Genomic DNA, 19,011 nt, shown 5'->3' on the forward strand with positions numbered 1-19,011 from the left:
AGATATTTGCCTTTTCAAAAATTGACTTTCGAATAATCTCGAAAAATTCAAATGTCTCTATCCTCCAAACCCTTGGACATACATTGACGTGACTATGACAGGAAGTTGACATATACGTTCCCTCAAAAAACATAAGTTTTGTCTCTCAGATTCCTACAGATCGGGAGATATTTGCCTTTTAAAAATTGACTTTCGAATAATCTCTAAAAATTTAAATGTCTCTATCCTCCAAACCCTTGGACATACATTGACGTGACTATGACAGGAAGTTGACATATACGTTCCCTCAAAAAACATAAGTTTTGTCTCTCAGATTCCTACAGATCGGGAGATATTTGCCTTTTAAAAATTGACTTTCGAATAATCTCGAAAAATTGAAATGTCTCTATCCTAAAAACCCTTGACATACTTTGACGTGACTCTGACATGAATTTGACATATGCGTTCCCTCAAAGTGACATAAGGTTTGCCTCTCAAATTCCTACAGATCGGGAGATATTTGCCTTCCACAAATTGACTTTCGAATAACCTCGAAAAATTAAAATGTCTCTATCCTCCAAACCCTTGGACATACATTGACAAGACTCTCACAGGAAGTTGACATATACGTTCCCTCAAAGTGACATAAGGTTTGTTTCTCAGATGATTACAGATCGTTAGATATTTGTTTTTTAAAAATTGACTTTCGAATAATCTCGAAAAATTTAAATGTCTCTATCCTCCAAACCCTTGGACATACATTGACGTGACTCTGACATGAAGTTGACATATGCGTTCCCTCAAAGTGACAAAAGGTTAGTCTCTCAGATTCCTACAGATCGGGAGATATTTTCCTTTTAAAAATTGACTTTCGAATAATCTCTAAAAATTTAAATGTCTCTATCCTCCAAACCCTTGGGCAAACATTGACGTGTCTATGACAAGAAGTTGACATATACGTTCCCTCAAAGTGGCATAAGTTTTGTCTCTCAGATTCCTACAGATCGGGAGATATTTGCCTTTTAAAAATTGACTTTCGAATAATCTCTAAAAATTTAAATGACCCTATCCTCCAAACCCTTGGACATACATTGACGTGACTATGACATGAAGTTGACATATACGTTCCCTCAAAGTGACATAAGTTTTGTGTATCAGATACCTACAGATCGGGAGATATTTGCCTTTTAAAAATTGACTTTCGAATAATCTCGAAAAATTAAAATGTCTGTATCCTCCAAACCCTTGGACATACATTAACGTGACTCTGACATGTAGTTGACATATGCGTTTCCTCAAAGTGACATAAGGTTTGTCTCTCAGATTCCTACAGATCGGGAGATATTTGACTTTCACAAATTGAGTTTCGAATAATCTCGAAAAATTTAAATGTCTCTATCCTCCAAACCCTTGGACATACATTGACGTGACTCTGACAGGAAGTTGACATATAGGTTCCCTCAAAGTGACATAAGGTTTGTCTCTCAGATGCCTACAGATCGGGAGATATTTGCCTTTTAAAAATTGACTTTCGAATAATCTCTAAAAATTTAAATGTCTCTATCCTCCAAACCCTTGGACATACATTGACGTGACTATGACATGAAGTTGACATATGCATTCCCTCAAAGTGACATAAATTTTGTCTCTCAGATTCCTACAGATCGGGAGATATTTGCCTTTTAATAATTGACTTTCGAATAATCTCTAAAAATTTAAATGTCTCTATCCTCCAACCCGTTGGACATACATTGACGTGTCTATGACATGAAGTTGACATATACGTTCCCTCAAAGTGACATAAATTTTGTCTCTCAGATTAATACAGATCGGGAGATATTTGCCTTTTCAAAAATTGACTTTCGAATGATCTCGAAAAATTAAAATGTCTCTATCCTCCAAACCCTTGGACATACATTGACGAGACTCTGACATGAAGTTGACATATGCGTTCCCTCAAAGTGACATAAGGTTTGTCTCTCAGATGCCTACAGATCGGGAGATATTTGCCTTTTAAAAATTGACTTTCGAATAATCTCGAAAAATTTAAATGTCTCTATCGTCCAAAACCTTGGACATATATTGACGAGACTCTGACATGAAGTTCACATATGCGTTCCCTCAAAGTGATATAAGGTTTGTCTCTCAGATGCCTACAATTCGGGAGATATTTGCCTTTTAATAATTGACTTTCAAATAATCTCGAAAAATTAAAATGTCTCTATCGTCCAAACCCTTGGACATACATTGACGAGATTCTGACATGAAGTTAACATATACGTTCCCTCAAAGTGACATACGTTTTGTCTCTCAGATTCCTACAGATCGGGAGATATTGACTTTCGAATAATTTCTAAAAATTTAACCCATTGACAGGGGCTTGCTCTGTTGTGGTAATTGTGTTGCAAGTGTGATAGCAACTTAGATATGAATTATGTGAACGTGTAAGGTGTGGATGTCTAGTTATGTGTGTGGGGTGTTCTACGGAGTGTAGTAAAATAGTAGAAATGTCGGCCGCAATCACATTGCGTTGATAAGAGTCTGCTTCCTGGAAAGAATATGTTATTTCCTTTTATCTGCTTCATCCCATTTCACATTCTCAGTTCAAGCTAATGCCACAGGAAGATCTTCAAAACGTCAGTCATTGTGAATCTGTTCTGAAGCAGATGGGGGGGCTCTGCAGTTTCACTCGTTTAGGAAGTGCGGTGATGAAGATCTCTGGCATAGCTATACTGGACAGTCTTGATAATAGTGGGTGTCCGTTCTCTGACCCAGGAGGGCTTTAAAAGTGTGCTGACCACCACGCATTACTTAGTTTGTATTTTCTTCATGTAAATCTGTAAAGAGATGTCAAAGCGGGAGGTAACGGGAATACTTAGTGATCATCACCGAGAGGGAGTTTCCAAACAGTCGTTAACGGGAGATGCGCAATAGCAGTTGTCCTATGATCGAAAAGTGTGACTTGCCAGTGATGAGATTGCTTTTTGTAAGTCAGGTAAGTGCAATGAGTTTTATGGATTGTGTGTGTTTTTCTGCAAGTGGTTTTCAGCGAATATTGCCGGCATTAATTTTGTTGGTAGTGTATTAAGTGTTGATTGCTGCATGTGCCAAAATGAAGTCTGACGAAGGGAAGTTGGTGTTGTTGAAGTACGGTCACCAGTGGGCTGGGTCGTTGGGTGTGTTATAGATGCTCGTGAAGTACAACCTGGTGGCAGAGGGGCTGTGTAGTGGCGACATATGCAATAATCGTTTATAGTGCTTCGTTCATTGAGCTGTAGTTTACGAAATCCCACCTGTTTTCAAAAATGATGGAAGATATTTAGGTTATGGAAATGTTTATTAGTTGGTGTCTTATAGGTGATGATGGTCGTACTTTTCAAATGACTCAGCTCGCGAGACGTTTTCGCCCTTCTGCAAAATTACTTGTGAGAAATTATCGCGCAGGGAGAATGTCGGTGCTGAATTTGCGTGATGTCTTGAGTGCCAACATGAAATGTGACGAGGATAAGTTCGTGTTGGAAAGGACGTGGACGATTTCACTGGGTGATTTATAGGTAGACGTGCAGGTATTCAAGAGTTGTGTCTGGTATCAATCTGAGCAGTAACATAACGGCGACCGACAGGTTATGTGACAAATGTGCCCTAGGGTGTAGGCGATGTAGATGCAAATTGTGGGCTACTTGTTTCGTAGTGCTTCGTGCTAAGTTGATTGAGCTGTAGTTTATTGGGTGTGGTTGGATTCATAAATTATTTTATGATTTTTGAGGTTATGGAAGTGATTGGTAGTTGGTTTCTTATAGGCGAAGTTGGTAGCTCGTTTGGCCTTAATTTTTTTCTTTACTTCCTGTCGTGTTTAAAGGAGAAGATGTGTCACTAATGGTATTCACGGAATAAAGTTTGAGGTCTTCATAATTTTACAGTCTTTGGAGTGGTATTTCAGTCAGCATTTGGTTCGGCAGTGCCGTGTAGTGTTCGCGGACGGGCATGTACCTCAGGTGTATTGTCGGTAGATGACAGGACAGTTCGTCAGGGTGCGCACATATTGATCATTGAATATCCCTAATGCTCCGCCGGTGGCGGGATGTGTTCGCTGTTTTTCAGACGTTGCCGTCCCTGCGTGCGAGAAAATGGCGCAGCTCCTCTGCTGTTATTGTTTACTTCGGACGGCGTGATGGTAGGATGCATGCCCAGTCGAGTGCAGCTTTACTCTCTTATATTTCCAATCCTTGCAAGTTTATTTGAACTGATGTTTGTCATCTTTCTCCTGTGTGAAGTACGTAATGTGGGAAATATTTTGGTTGCACGAAAGGCCGGATTAGTTGCCAGTAGGTTATTAATGTGGTGTAGAGTGCCTTCGTAGTAAGAATTAATACTGGTCTCTCAATGCGGATGTTTATTTCTGTACATGGTTTTGTTTCAGGTAGGCGTGAATGCAAGCATATGGGATACTTCAGCCGTTATGCAGTTTCGAGTCCATCATTACTACGGAGGTAGCAAGACTTTGCTCCGGTAGCTGACTTGACCACTGTGCATGATGGACACATTTCATCAGTCGATGCGGTTGGGATGACCCACAGACTCGTGGTGGCAGCCTCTGTTTTTGTGGCTTGCATGTGGAAATTCAGTTGCTGTTGATTTAAATTTGTGCAAGAGCTTATCGCAGTGAAGAAGGTAGAAGTAAGCAGCTAGGGTTACAGGTTGTAATGTTGGTTACGTGGCCACTGCACCACAGTTGCCCACTTTTGATTCCTAGTGACCAAGTATGGGGTGTTCGTAGCATGCCTCACAATGCCACAAGGAAGACCTCAGACCCTCGTGCGATTACCTTGCTTTCCGAGGAGGTGTACTGTTATAGATTTAGTGGGAGTGCCTAGTCTGTCTCAAAGAGGAGTTTGAGATCAGGGGATGTGCTGAGTAGCAACTTTCATGTGAACTGTAGCTGTAGTGTGTGTGGACAGGTATCAACGAAGACATGGCAGACCAATTTGTCTGAATATCAGCGTTTCAGAAGATCAGTTGTGTGCGTGATGGGGAAGCAGCTTTTTTGGAGTTGGAGATGTGAAGAACGAGACAGAACGAAGCACCTGGAGTGTTTGTGACTTGGATAAGGAATTGCATTATTCAGGTATGTTAGAGAGTAGAGTTTCTTTGCATTCCATAGATCCTTCTTAGGAGTAATCCAAGGGATGCAGAGCAAGTCATTTCATACAGTAAACATAAACTTCAGGACTTCATTCAATATACGTAAACCTCAGTACTTTTGACACAATGCAAGGACGTGTTTCACATGTGAATGTACATAGCCTTCAGATTCTGCAATACAGGTATTAAAAAAAATTACAAATTAATATACATAAACCTCAGAATTTTAAATAGAAATGCAAAACCACTTTAAATATAGATTATAGATATACATAAAACTGAAGAAATTTCAGCAGAGGTGAAATAAACTGCAGAATGGAAAGTGTGAGTGATGAGGTGACCTCTCAATGCACGCTTGAACACCTTTAAATCATTTAGAGTTTAAATTGTTGGTGGAAGATTATTAAATAACTTGGTACGCGTATAGTACGTTCCTTTTTGACGTTTATTAGGGTTAGCATAGACTATACAAAAATTATATGCTTGTAGTTAATTTTTATTTCAGTGTTGTTGAGATTTGTCAAACTTGTTTCCACTTGCAAAATAAAAGTCTAGGTGTCCATGAAACCCAAAGTTTCTGGAAATAAATATGACATGCGCCCTGATGTGGAGAAAAGGTGTTTAGAGTATTACAGTAAGTGCAGTACGTGAAAGTATTATAACAATGCCGCGTGGAAGTTACTGTAACTAAAACATTTGACTTCCCTTACTCGTTATAACTTGAAACTGTTGCTTGTGTTTTCCAGGTCGTGGAGACAGCATCTAGTGCTCTGAAGTCAAGCACGACGGATCCGTTCTACCGTCGTCAGTGCTGGGAAATAATTTGCTGTTTCTTGGTGGCATCCCTGAATTTTAATGATGATGAGAATAGAGCGCAGCAGCTGTTCTCCTGTCCAAGGTATATAAGAGCAGTTGGAGGCTGAAGAATATTGTCAAACTAACCTCATTCTTGATATTAAAAAAGTGTACAAAATAAAAGATGTTTTTCCAGCCTGATGGTACTAACATGACATAACAGATTGTTAATCACTGGCTTTTCTTCGCAGAATTGTAAGCGAGTCCCAAGGCAGTCTATGAGGCACTGATATAGATTTTTCTCTGAGCACCCAGAACTCATTATTTACTGGTACAGTGAGCCCGTTAGAGGCTGTATCACAATTAGTTTGTGTTTAGTATCCTGCCAGTACCAGGAGGCTTCTACAAGTAATGTATTTCTTTGTCATATCATAAACCCAGATTTCCCATTTGCTCTGTGCCTCTTACATCAGTTGCTGATTTAGGAAGCAGCTACTGCATTGGCCACTGCTGTGACCATTGAACATTAGGATGTGAGTGTAATTATCTTTACTCATTGTGATTCGCTGTTGCAGTTTTGATGATCCACATGTGGAGATCTCCGCAGTCCATGGGATTCCGTTCAGATTGCAGGACAAGCAAGCCAGAGCCACTCACCAGATGGCAGTCACAGGCAAGTTCATCCATTTGAGTAAATTGTTTAATAAACTTCTTCTCTGAATTATAATGCCATTATTGAAATGAGAAGACCTTTTGTCCTGAAAAGTAGCAAATGGTTTTAATGAAATGAAGAACTTGTCTATTTCTTCTATTGAGACTACAAAGAAACAATGAAGAACGTGATTTTTCTTTGCCAGTTTAAGGAACCACATTTTGAGGCTGACCTCCACATAGTTCTATAATTGAGAATGCATGGAGTTTACCTCCATGCTCCCACTGCCTCATGGCATTGCGCTTAGTCACAAGGATAACTTCAGCTGATATAGCGAACCATTAAATGTTTGAAAATCATAATCGGTGTTGGTTTTCTGTAAGTCCAAGTGGTGTTAGAACCCAACGACCACTGTGAGAACCTGAAATCTCTCTTAAAACCACATTTAGTATGTGAACTTGTTGAAAGCGTCTGACGTACTTATTTCTGCTTCATATCTGAAAAGCCAGTAAGGAATGTTGTGTATGTTGGTAGGAGTGTTTGTTGCTGCAGCCATGAAAGAGTTACGACGGTGTTCCTTGTGTGTCACTACACAATGGTGGCGATATCACAGGAAGCTGGTGAGTTCAGTTTTATAAATTTAGATTGTTCAACATTGAAACAATTTATATTACTGACGGTGAAGTTTCCACCTTTGCTTCCAGAAGGTATTATAAAGTGGCATTACTGATGGTGATATGGAAAATAAATCTAATTGCCCCTTGTCGGTTGAATTCACCTTAGTAGTAGAAGTGCTACAGATGTTGGCTGTGTGGTAGAGGCTTGCCATTTCTTAATCTTTCATTTACGTCCTTTCTCCATGACATCAAAACAGGCGAACCTGAAGGGCATGGACCGACTGGTGTTTATAGACTCCCTTGCTGTCATAATGGGGCACGAGGAGAGGGAGCCTTGTAAGCCGGGACACCTGGCACTTGTTCTTTTCTTGGAGACAGCGATCAACATCCTCGGCTCCAAACAGACGGCAAGCGAACTGTTCGTAAAATATCCACTGAATCAGTGGCAACGGAAGTTGCGTGGGTCTGACGTGATGTGTGTGAGTTGTAGAGTTTGTAGTTGCAGTATTATGACGTGTGGAATAATGGCCCACTTGGCGAATGTTTTAAATTTGCTGGGGGGGAGGAAAGAAAGGCTCCAGTATGAATCTGTAAGCGAGGGAGTTCAGAATTTGTCAGGTCGCTGGTTGTGACACTGTCGTGACCCGTATTTAAAGTTAACTTGTGAATGAGTTTGTAATGAACTTGACAGAATTTGTCTTCTGAAAATGGAAGGTGCTTGTTCATTGGCTAAGGTGGGAGTGTTAACTGCTTGGTGAAGTAAAACTGTGTGTTCTTAGAAGAGTGTGATGTCTTGATTTCTTGAATGTGAATGTATTTTCTCTTTCTGGGAGTAGCAGATTACGAGAAACAGAATGATCCTTCAGATTCTACTGAGCACCACGTGACCCGCGTACTGCCGGCCAGAGAAGCGTTGAAGTACGTGCGGCAACAGTTGGCAGACCGACTTGATGTCAGAAGATTAAACCTGCTGGGACAAAGAAGGAACCTCGTATCCGCAAGAGACTGATATCGGTCTGAACCAGGCATTCGTTGTGTGAGTACATGAGCATTAGAATGTATTTGATGTGGTTGTCGTGTGAGAGAGATGAGTCTGTCCAATTTTATTAGGTACTTTAGATGTTGTGAACTTAAATGTGAGATTTGATATGTTGAAAGACCTATGTGCGGTGAGAGATTGGCATAATTGCAGTATCTGTGGTATGCTAGAGGCATTCATGATTCTCTAGTGAATATATTGTTTATAGGACACCAAAATTGGAGGTTAGGTGTAGCTTGTAGACGAGGGTGGTGACTATTTGTGATAAGGTTTTGTTACACGTGAGATGTGTGCAGTGCTGAGGAGCCTTTAATGTGGTCTGTTTACTAATTAATAAGTGAGCATTTGCCAGTGTAAGTAATTTAGTTTTGTGCACAGTGAGCGGAGCTGCCGGGATATTTTCTGTGCTTTTGGTTAATTTTGAGAGTTTGCTGTGTTGAGCAAGGGGATCGGTTACAAAACTTGTAAGTTTGTGGTGTGGTGTTCGTTATGAATTTGGATTTGCTTGCAAAAATGGAGATGACTGTCAGAGGTTCCATTTATTTGAGACTTAACCATAAGTTGAGAGTTGTCAGGTGTCAGTCTCATGGACATGTGATGAGGCTCAGTATTACTTCTGGTATATTCCGTGGTTGGTGGTGGGGTAAGGGGATTTGCATTAGGATCGAGGAGTGGTGTGGTTGGTTGGAACCAAGTATAGAAAGGCAGTGCCACTTATGTGGGTCACAATGTACCAGTGCTGGTGTTGTCAGGATTGTTATTTTATGTCTGTAAAATGGTTGTGAAGAGTTCTTGGCTTAGGAAAGACTAATTTGTTAGTGTTGTCAGTCAGATTGTTTATAGGAAGAATGTAGAGATTGTGTTTTTGTGTATGTCAGAGAGAGAGAGAGACAGGCTGAAGTTATTGACCATTTAGTTTGGTTAAAGATTGTTGACCTGGAAATGAAATGATATATGATGTCTGTTTGGTGTTCGTTGACCACCTTGGCTGCTCCCTCATAAATATATTTTTACATAACCCCTCCTTCCTCTCATCTTGGGCTCCCATATCGCACCCACGAAAACCCTCAGTTATTTTTTAGAGGGCAGAAATCAGGAAGGAAATGCATACAATACGAAACCCGTGTCTACCCTCCATTCATTTCTAGAACTTATTACTACTGTAAGAATCCGTGCTGAAATGGAAGGGAGAGGACTTTAAGTGGTACAGCTCTTTTGCAGGATGTTTGTTAAAATATTAGATGTTCGAGCCGTCTGTGAGTGAAGATTCCTTTGCGTATGATTCTTGGAGGTAGAACGTAGCTTTGTTTGTTGCACGTTTTATTGATCTTGTTATTGGGTAGTCAATCAACATACGATCATGATGTTGAAGGGGTCCCGGGATCTTAATAAACATTGTGACCACAATCAGAAATTCTCGTGTAGACATGCTGGCAATTCAGTAATCAGCGTGCACTAAAACTCATCTCGTAAAACTGTTTATTGACGTAATGTCAGATACAAAATATTGTTTTGTAGAATTGCTTTCTTTATTTTGTTGTGTTTCTACTTGTTAAAGTTGTTACATTGAGAGTGCTGCTGCTGGTGTCATGGAGAGATGTTTACTTAGTGGGGAATCCCCACGTCCACAGTACAGAATGTCTGAGTATTTGCGACCGGGTTGGTGGCCCCAGCACCCTGCCAGTTTCTTTAGCACTTACAGTCATCCTTCCATCATGTTATGTGAATTGGGTGTGGAGCGAGAGAGAGAAGGCAGGCAGTTGTCTGCTGGTTCTGTAATTGCTGGAAATGTGACCATACGAGTAACCAAGACTTTGAATAAAAATCTGCCCCAAGATGTGGGCGTAGGTGTGCGGATTGTTTTAAAAAGGGTAGCAGAAAAATTGAACGTAGTTTAGCATAATGAATGGCGCGTTGCTTTGGTTAACAAGGAAATTATCATTTTTTTACCGTAGCCGAAACAAATTATTTACGAACACACAGTCACGAAGGTCATATTGAACGGCTTTTCGCGTTTGCTTTACTTCATCGTTTTGTCGTCTGATTTGACTTCGTTTGTCCCCACCATTTTCCTACGTGATACGATCATAATTCGTTGCGTTGGATACATTACTGGGCGGGGGAAAAGGGTCCCTTTGTAAGTTATGAAAGTGACATTTGACAACTTGCTGAAGCGTAGCCTAGAACGTTTGTACATTGGCCGACAGAATTCGTGTATTTCTACATTGTTTTGAGGTCTTGTTCGTCCTCGTAATCGTTAAAAAACAACTCGGCTCAATTTGAATACTAAGCAAAGTGTTAAAACTAGTTACTACGTGTTTGTCCAGGAAGGCACTGATGTTTTGTAGTTGGTAATATTACCAGTTTGTTACGATTCTAGTGAGGCAGTCAGAAAGGGAAAGAATGAGCACGGAAGTTGCATATGGCAGATCAGATGTTTGGAATAAGAAGATGGCAATAATGATGATGACAGTAATTGCAGTAAACTTGTCTTACTTTTTTTTTCAGAATCGTCACCTTTACTCGGAACACCTGATGTGATCTGGATATGCCATTCTGGTCGCTGTGGTGTGACAGCAGATAGGTTGCGGTGTTTAAATATCAGTGTTGTAATGCAGTTTGGAATATGCAGGGTTCCTAATGACGTAGGATGTGGAAAGAGGCAACTCCATTCTGAATGAATCTGGTTTCATGCGGAATGTCACGGCCATTGCACTTTGGAATTTCCTGGAAACTCGGCTATGCTGTCAGAGGAATTTTGCACTTATCTTCATCCAAGATTGTTTCCTTCCACACAAGAGACTGAACTACTGTCGCAGTTTAAAATATAAGGTGACATTTTCATTGATCTGTCTTTTACACGAACATTTGTCATTTCAGAGTTGGTGACCGTGAAATAATGACTTTTTGTACAGACTGGATGCAGCGGCTTGTCACCGTTTAGATTCAGCTGTAATGAGTATTGCCCAGGTAAATGTTAGGTGGAGGGAATATGTTGTTTGTGGCAATTCTTACTAATATAGAATATCACAAGTTCTTATCTTATAAAAGAATTATTAAGAAATCTGTGAAACCGCCCTCCACTCTCTCCATTTTAATTTTGATTAAACTGATCTTTGCCCGTGGACATCGTGGTCTCCTACAATTGAACAAAGTTTGAGGTAAGGGATTCCTAATTATAAATATTGTTGTTCATCACATTTAATGTTTTCGTCTGCATTTGTGAACTCGTGTAAGAGAATTAAACTTTTTTAACACAATTTCAAGTAACATTAGATTGACTTCTGTTTGTTCACGGCAACATTTATAATAAAAGAATATTCCAGTAGGCAACTAACATTTTACACTTTTAAAAGAATTAAACGTGTTTCGTAGCCCAGAATCTTAATAAAAATATGTGGATCTTAAGAAGTGGGGTTTATATTCTGAACAATAATTCTAACGCTTTTCATCTCTTGATACATCGACATTATTAAAGCGTTTTAGGGAACTGAAAGAAATTGTATTCCGGATTTAGAAGAATAAATATTGAAGAATCTCCCTCTCATTATCTCCTACATCAGCAGATTAAATCCGGGGAATGTTTGCTACTATTGAGTGCAAAGTATTTATGGATGCAAAAGTGGTCTTTCACATTGAGGGAGGAACATAGACTGAGGGGCTCTGAGAACAGAGTGTCGAGGAAGATGTCTGGACCCAAAATGGGAGTGGGACGGATAACAGAGAAAAATGCATGACGAGCTCCTCAGCCGATGTTTTTAGGGCGAGTTGAAAGTTTACAAGGCCTGAAGGGAACACCTCGGCGTAGGTGGGAAGATAACATCAAGACGAATCTTACGGAGATGGGTCTCAATGGAGTGAACTGGATGCAACTGACTCAGGATAGACCCCGGTGGCGGGCTTTTGTGAACACGATGATGTACCCGACAGACATTAAGGTGGATCATAAATCCTTTGAAAGGGTTACAAAGTTCAAATATCTGGGAACAACAATAACAAATCAAAATGACACTCATGAGGAAGTTAGAAGGAGACTAAATTCCGGAAATGCTTGCTACTTCTCAGTTCAAAATATTTTGTCTTCCGTCTGATTTCTAAGAACCTGAAAATTAATGTGTACAAAACAATAATCTTACCTGTTGTTTTTTATTGGGTGCGAAACATCGTCTCTCACTCAGAGGGAGGAACACGGATTGCAGGTGTTTGAGAATCGGATGTTGAGGAGGATATTTGGGCCTAAGAGGGAAGACGATGGGGCGTGGAGAAAACTGCATAATGATGTTCTCCTCTCCCAGTATTGTCAGGGTGATTAAGTCGAGAAGAATGAGATGGGTGGAACATGTAGCGCGCATGGATGGGGCAAGAGGTGTGCACCGGGAAGCCTGAGGGGGAGAAACCTCTGGGGAGACCTAGACGTACATGGGAGGATAATCTCAGGCAGGAGGAAGCCTGAGGGGAAGAGACCTCTGGGGAGACCTAGACGTAGATGGGAGGGATCTGTGGGAGATAGGAGTTGAAGGAGACTGGATTTTGTTAGCCCAGGACAGGGTCCGGTGGAGGGCTTTGGTTAATTCGGTGATGAACCTTCGGGTTCGGTAAGCCATCTAGTTAGTTAGTCAATCGGTCAACGACATGGCCAGCTTTCTTATTAATTATGATTGTCCCAGTTGGCGCTACTCGCAACAGTTACCTTCGTTGCAACTAAAGGTACAACATTTTATTTTACATCCATTGTCCTAGCACTGTGCGAGTTTATGTCAAGAACTTCTTTACAGTTTGTGTACTGATTAAGTTACAAGTTCACGCTGCAACCTGTAGCAACTAGATATCTTGTCAGTGTTAACTGATTTTCCGTTTATTCATGCAAGTGGAATGGGACATAATGGCCACCCGATATGTAGGACTGTTTGTAGTGGCAGCGTGCTGCAATGGAGTGCGATACTGACCGGGTTAATACGACCCACACAATCGTATGTCCCAGTGACGCATTAAACCACGGAAGACATTGTAAACAACCTTGACTTAATCACATTAACGTATAGATGCTTCTGGAGTGTGTGCCCATAAGAATAGCAGTAACTTGGGTGTGCTGTTTGAATGGATTTATCTGAAATGACATATGGGAATACCTTCCCCTACAAGCGTTGATGGGTACCTCATTCAGGCGTAAGCTCCCAGTCTATTTGCGCAAACGCAATTATGACAGAAACAATATCTGCTGTGGAAACCTCATATCTTACAATATAGTTCTGGTTTGAGGGGGTAAGTAGAGGATTACATGACCTACCAAGCTAAGATGCTAGCCAAACCTCGACTGCTAACACTTAATTGTTCATCATGGAAGATAAATTACGATCCAAAAGCTCAACTGCCAAAGTTTTAACTCCCCTGACCCCCATCCCGGAGTGGGATTTGGCCAACACTTTTGAAAAAGTCACGCTTTGCCACTGTGGGAATTCCTTTTCGAAATTTTTTGCTCAGAATATAACTTTTGGGCCAAGCTGGTGCGGCATTACTTTTCTCTCTTTAACTCCCTCTGCATTTATGACCTCCCCCCCCATCTGGACACATCACATCAACTGGATGCTGTATGGACGTAGAATACCACGCGGCAAACACATACGTACTGTGGCAAAGTCCGTCATAAATAAATATGAATCTGCCTTCAATGTGTGGATAATGGCAACCCATATCAACATGAGACATACATGAATGTACAAAAGAAATGTATTTAATCTCGATCTTGTGTGTACATGGGATATACGGATATCCGCACGTAGGAACGTTGAAACTTCGATATCAGCAGACGTGCGTGATTACACCAAACGCACTGATGATAATGTTTGGCATGTATTGCCTTACGTCAGTGGTCCCCAACCTTTTTTTTCCTTTCTCTGGACAAATAAGATACGGACACCAAATAATACACAAAACAACACGACGTTTATTGATACAAGAAACCACGCAATCAAAAATACGTAATTTTATAAGTACAATTATTATTACTCAAGTGGGAAGTTAGTGTGATGTTTGGCACTGCATTTCAGCGGCCAGTTTTTCAAATTTGGGAGTGTAGGATGATGTTGCTGCTCGCAATCGTCAAGATGGGCATTAGTACGTAGAGAACTGTGCTTTGATTTTATAATGTTCATGGTTGAACGGCATTTATTATTCAGTATAACCTCTTTCCGTATCAACGCGGGCACCGCGTTGGGGACCACTGTTGTACATTATTTCGCCCTCACATCTTCATCAGTTATCAGAGTGATTATTCTCTTGTAACATTGATGTCACTGTTAGGTCAAGGTCATGACAAAGTCAAGACAAGATCGCCCCAATAGTTTGCCAGATAGAGGTCTTTAAAATTCTCAAGGTCATACGTATTTATGCCAAACGGCAAATACCTGATTGACCATACTCATGTCAAAATGAGGTCACGTATAGGTCAAGGAAGCCACGACAAATTCGGCCCAATAGTTTCGTAGATACTGGTCTTAAAAAATCTCAAGGTTATATCTTCTCACCAATATTTCTGCTAGCCAGCCACCCCAGGGCCACACCCTTTACCCCAGGGTCACTACCCCAGTCGCACCCCTTCCCAGGGCTATCCCCTTCTTTGGGCCAACCCTCATGATCACCCCTACTCAAGATCGCCCCCCCCGGGACCATCCCCTCAGGAACCCTGCAGCATCACCATATCCCAGGAACCACAGGATCCCCTAGGACCCCAATATTCCCTGGACACTGCCCTCTAGGATCACGGCAGGATCCCCGAAGACAATCACCTCTAGGATCCCCTATAACCCCCTCCAGGATTCCTCGGATTTACCAGGACTCCCCATGACCATCCTAGTATTCCCCACAGATTTCCTAGGATCCCCACCAAGGATTCCCTACCCAGATCTAGCAGAATCTGCCACCAAACATTTCCAACAGAATTTCCCACGATCGCAACCCATGATTCCCAGGATATTCCCCTGGATTCACCACATAATATTACCCACGATCCTGCAGGATTCCCCACCAAAAATCCCCATATTATCCCACATAGGATCCACAACCAGAATTCAAAACGCGCCCTAACCCCCGCGCCCTAACCACCCCGCGCCCCACGAAGGGAGGTGGAGGCCCAGGCCGTTTCTTGAGCGAGCAGAGGCGCGGACTCGGCTCCGGACAATGGCCCGGGCGCCGGGTTCCAACGAACCGCCCGAGTCGGACGAGTCCAACTCGTTGGCTTTGCGCTCGCTCGCTACAGGAAACAGGACCTCGTGGGCGAGGCAAGTCGTCCAACTCTTTCGACTAACCGACCTGGCAACAGATCTTGTCTAGGGGCTGAGGCTCACCCTCCGTCCCGCGATTTGGTTTCATTCGATTAAATCATTGAGTTTTCGCTGCTCGTAGTATTTTCGCTTCGAGTGTTTTATTACTGGACGTATAATTTTATCTGCCCTTTATTCATCTCTGCCGACACGCGGTGGATGAGTTTTTCATCTTTGCCTTTCCCAGCATGCTCCGCGAAACTTGTTTTCTCCGAACAAGTTGAGTTTTTCCCGGTTGTCTGTCTCCTGCTTCGGTACAGCGCGGATGTACGCAGTCTTTACGTAAGTTGGGGCTTCAGTCGGCCATTTTGATATTACGTCTCAGCTTGTGTTTGGTTTAATTCTCGATTTATTCGACAGCCAAAGAGTTGTTGAAGCTTTCGTGGTGGTAGTACGAGGCTCTAGATAACGACCCTGACTTATAGGCATTTGTGTCTGGCGTGATATAAGATCGTCTATATATTTTTCTCTAGGACTGTGACAACGCACATGCGAGAGTACATGTGTCCTGTTGTGTGTCCTCGGGTGCTACGTCCTGTACAACGAGAGCCTACTTAAGTCATTCAAGGTGAGTTGCATGAAATATTCCGTCCTCTGAAGTAGAGAGTTCTTAAAGTACGTTGAGGAAAAAAAAAACTTATATTGCGTGCTGTTCCCGATACAACGTGACTTGGCCTAGGTCACACAAGACAAGATGGCTGAAATGACGTTGCAACACTGAACTAAGTATTCTGAGATATTATTTTATTTTACGTTTTGATTGTTCTGTGATACTGACCACGCATTCCGTCTGCTTCTAGGTCAGTGGTAACAACCACGTGACACTCGTTCAAGACTTGAGGTTTACGGAGCGGTGAGGATGACGGCCGCTTATATCTTGAAGTCGCTAACACGACAACCCGAAAATTATATTACAGCAGCAGCAGCGAACTAAGGACTCCGGTGAGTACAATGAGAAATTGTCAGATAATGCCCACTGATCGAGTTTCAGAGCGTACGTACAGAAGCGACGTAATTATAAATTCTTGTCATTATGTCTGCTTTGAGGTGATTGGCGGAGCCCTCTTCACATTCACGGTGATTATGATATCATCATTCTTCATCGCCGTCGTGAACCCTCTGAAGATTTTTCCACGTCTCGCTCCTGGACGCTGCTCTGTGACGTCGTCTGGCTCGAGACGTCTGAAACGATGAGGCACCAGTGAGCGATGGACTCGGGTGAGTACGGTGATGTATTATTTCGAGGTTGATTAAAAATTATAATGACTTTCGTAGATAGTGTTCTGTGGGAAATTAAAAATTAGTATGTCTCGACGGTAATGTAGTGTCTGAGTAAAGCCTGGTCTACGTGGATGGGGTTTCGCGAAGGTACCGATATCGCCAAAATCAAAGAATGTTTGAAACCCCTACGTACGGTAAGGAATCGAGTTCTTTTATGAGTTTGAAACAGAAAGGAAAAGTTACAGATCGTTTGAGAATTGTTGATGGGAAAGATTGGAAAAGGAGAAAATGCAGACAAATGGACACGCACACTTGCGGTATGAGACCAGTTTCTTGCGTCTGTCTTGTTGTAAACATGTACGGCAGTCATCGTGTAGCTGACAGTCGTTTAACTGGTCAAAGCCTTTCTCTTCGTGTATAGACACAGAAATTTTAAAAACTGACTGGTCGTCCTTACTTCATTTCTGTTGGATAAATTTCGTAAGGAAATGCTGTTGGTGTTAGGTGGACCGAGTATTGCGTACGGAGTCTGTATTGATTTGGATTAGCCGTCTGCCATGGACGCGACTGAGTAGGCGTTCTTTACGCGGTGATGGAATTAGACAGAGCTGCTAGAATGTAGCGCTGTATAGAGCAGAGGTTCCCAAAATATGGAGAAACATTTTCAACATCCTTTGCTTGATTGAGGCAGTCATCAGAACGAAGTATCGTTCTGCGTTGTATCCCGAAGGATGGTGATGGGATACAGGAGCGTAGACCAAGAGGAAGTGCGTTGATATTCAAGTCCACTTGTAGCAACACAGTAGAGATATATATTGAATTAAAGCTGCACCAGTTTACAGTATCTCGAGTCAGAAAATTATGAAGGCGTAATTTATAACAGTTATAATTACTCTTCGCTAATACAAATTGCAGTTTTGTGGACTTTCAGTTTATTCTGTGTATAGTAATATAAAATATCGTCAAATTGAGTACCTGATCTATTTTCCTAATCAATGAAACTGAAGCTTTACAAGTGCAAGGAAACCGAAATTTGAGTCTATCGTGAGTCACTGCAGTCTGATTCACATCTCTAGATACTCTTTATACAAAAACACAGTTTAATATTAAGTTTCACCGCTACTAAATCTTCCGAAATAATTCATTCCCTTCCTAAGAGGGTTCATAAATTAACTTTTTGTGTGCTCTTTGAAATGAAAAAAGAAGCATCATTAACCCCATGAAGCCGTAGGTCGTCTGAATTATATTTAAAAATTCAGTCCGTACCGCGAAGAGAAAACACTCTTCAGCATTACGAAGATCAACTGGTTAACGCTGTTTAAGGAAATGATCGCTGTTTACTCCGAGAATCATAGTTCGTCTGAATTATATTTAAGAATTCAGTCCGTACCGCGAAGAAAACACAACTCTTCACCATTACGAAGATCAACTGATTAACGCTGTTTAAGGAAATGATCGCTGTTTACTCCGAGAATCATAGTTCGTCTGAATTATATTTAAGAATTCAGTCCGTACCGCGAAGAGAAAACACTCTTCAGCATTACGAAGATCAACTGGTTAACGCTGTTTAAGGAAATGATCGCTGTTTACTCCGAGAATCATAGTTCATCTGAATTATATTTAAGAATTCAGTCCGTACCGCGAAGAAAACACAACTCTTCACCATTACGAAGATCAACTGATTAACGCTGTTTAAGGAAATGATCGCTATTTACTCCGAGAATCATAGTTCGTCTGAATTATATTTAAGAATTGAGTCCGTACCGCGAAGAAAACACAACTCTTCACCATTACGAAGATCAACTGGTTAACGCTGTTTAAGGAAATGATCGCTGTTTATTCCGAGAATCATAGTTCGTCTGAATTATATTTAAGAATTCAGTCCTTACCGCGAAGAAAACACAACTCTTCACCATTACGAAGATCAACTGGTTAACGCTGTTTAAGGAAATGATCGCTGTTTATTCCGAGAATCATAGTTCGTCTGAATTATATTTAAGAATTCAGTCCGTACCGCGAAGAAAACACAACTCTTCACCATTACGAAGATCAACTGGTTAACGCTGTTTAAGGAAATGATCGCTGTTTATTCCGAGAATCGTAGTTCGTCTGAATAATATTTAAGAATCCAGTCCGTACCGCGAAGAAAACACAACTCTTCACCATTACGAAGATCAACTGGTTAACGCTGTTTAAGGAAATGATCGCTGTTTATTCCGAGAATCATAGTTCGTCTGAATTATATTT

At 41.3% G+C, this 19,011-nt stretch overlaps 1 protein-coding gene and 2 long non-coding RNA genes across 6 annotated transcripts in view; all 3 read left to right on the top strand.

The window, feature by feature from the left end:
* Positions 1 to 2,351: 2,351 nt before the first annotated feature.
* Positions 2,352 to 4,746, top strand: LOC147871309 (uncharacterized). The gene is made up of 3 exons (XR_015532461.1): positions 2,352 to 2,974; positions 4,081 to 4,153; positions 4,404 to 4,746. It is a non-coding gene; the product is annotated as an uncharacterized LOC147871309 (long non-coding RNA).
* On the top strand, positions 4,400 to 11,762 carry LOC147871310 (transcription-associated protein 1-like). Of its 3 annotated transcripts, XM_087339990.1 has the most exons (6): positions 4,400 to 4,469; positions 4,980 to 5,104; positions 5,868 to 6,019; positions 6,492 to 6,589; positions 7,103 to 7,188; positions 7,443 to 11,762. In XM_087339990.1, the coding sequence occupies exons 4-6, from the start codon at positions 6,577 to 6,579 to the stop codon at positions 7,815 to 7,817; spliced, it is 474 nt and encodes a 157-aa protein (XP_087196116.1). In that variant the 5' UTR covers positions 4,400 to 4,469; positions 4,980 to 5,104; positions 5,868 to 6,019; positions 6,492 to 6,576; the 3' UTR covers positions 7,818 to 11,762. The 3 variants fall into 3 exon arrangements, with proteins under 3 accessions (XP_087196116.1, XP_087196115.1, XP_087196117.1); XM_087339989.1 differs by lacking the exon at positions 4,400 to 4,469 and having other exon boundaries at positions 4,991 to 5,104; positions 6,514 to 6,589; XM_087339991.1 differs by lacking the exons at positions 4,400 to 4,469; positions 4,980 to 5,104; positions 5,868 to 6,019; positions 6,492 to 6,589 and having other exon boundaries at positions 6,600 to 7,188; positions 7,443 to 7,592; positions 8,022 to 11,762.
* Positions 11,763 to 15,484: 3,722 nt separating this feature from the next.
* LOC147871311 (uncharacterized) overlaps positions 15,485 to 19,011 on the top strand; it is a 91,368-nt gene continuing 87,841 nt past the window's right edge. The window contains exons 1-4 of one of the 2 annotated variants that reach the window (XR_015532459.1): positions 15,485 to 15,825; positions 16,017 to 16,111; positions 16,344 to 16,485; positions 16,591 to 16,732. This is a non-coding gene — a long non-coding RNA (uncharacterized LOC147871311). Of the gene's footprint in view, positions 16,112 to 16,343; positions 16,486 to 16,590; positions 16,762 to 19,011 lie in introns of those variants that run through there. The other variant, XR_015532460.1, reaches the window with a different exon arrangement.

This window comes from Zootermopsis nevadensis, unplaced genomic scaffold (genome assembly GCF_977971745.1).
Source record: "Zootermopsis nevadensis isolate Lab colony 2312 unplaced genomic scaffold, Znev_1.0 Znev_ptg000059l, whole genome shotgun sequence".
Taxonomy (NCBI): domain Eukaryota; kingdom Metazoa; phylum Arthropoda; class Insecta; order Blattodea; family Termopsidae; genus Zootermopsis; species Zootermopsis nevadensis.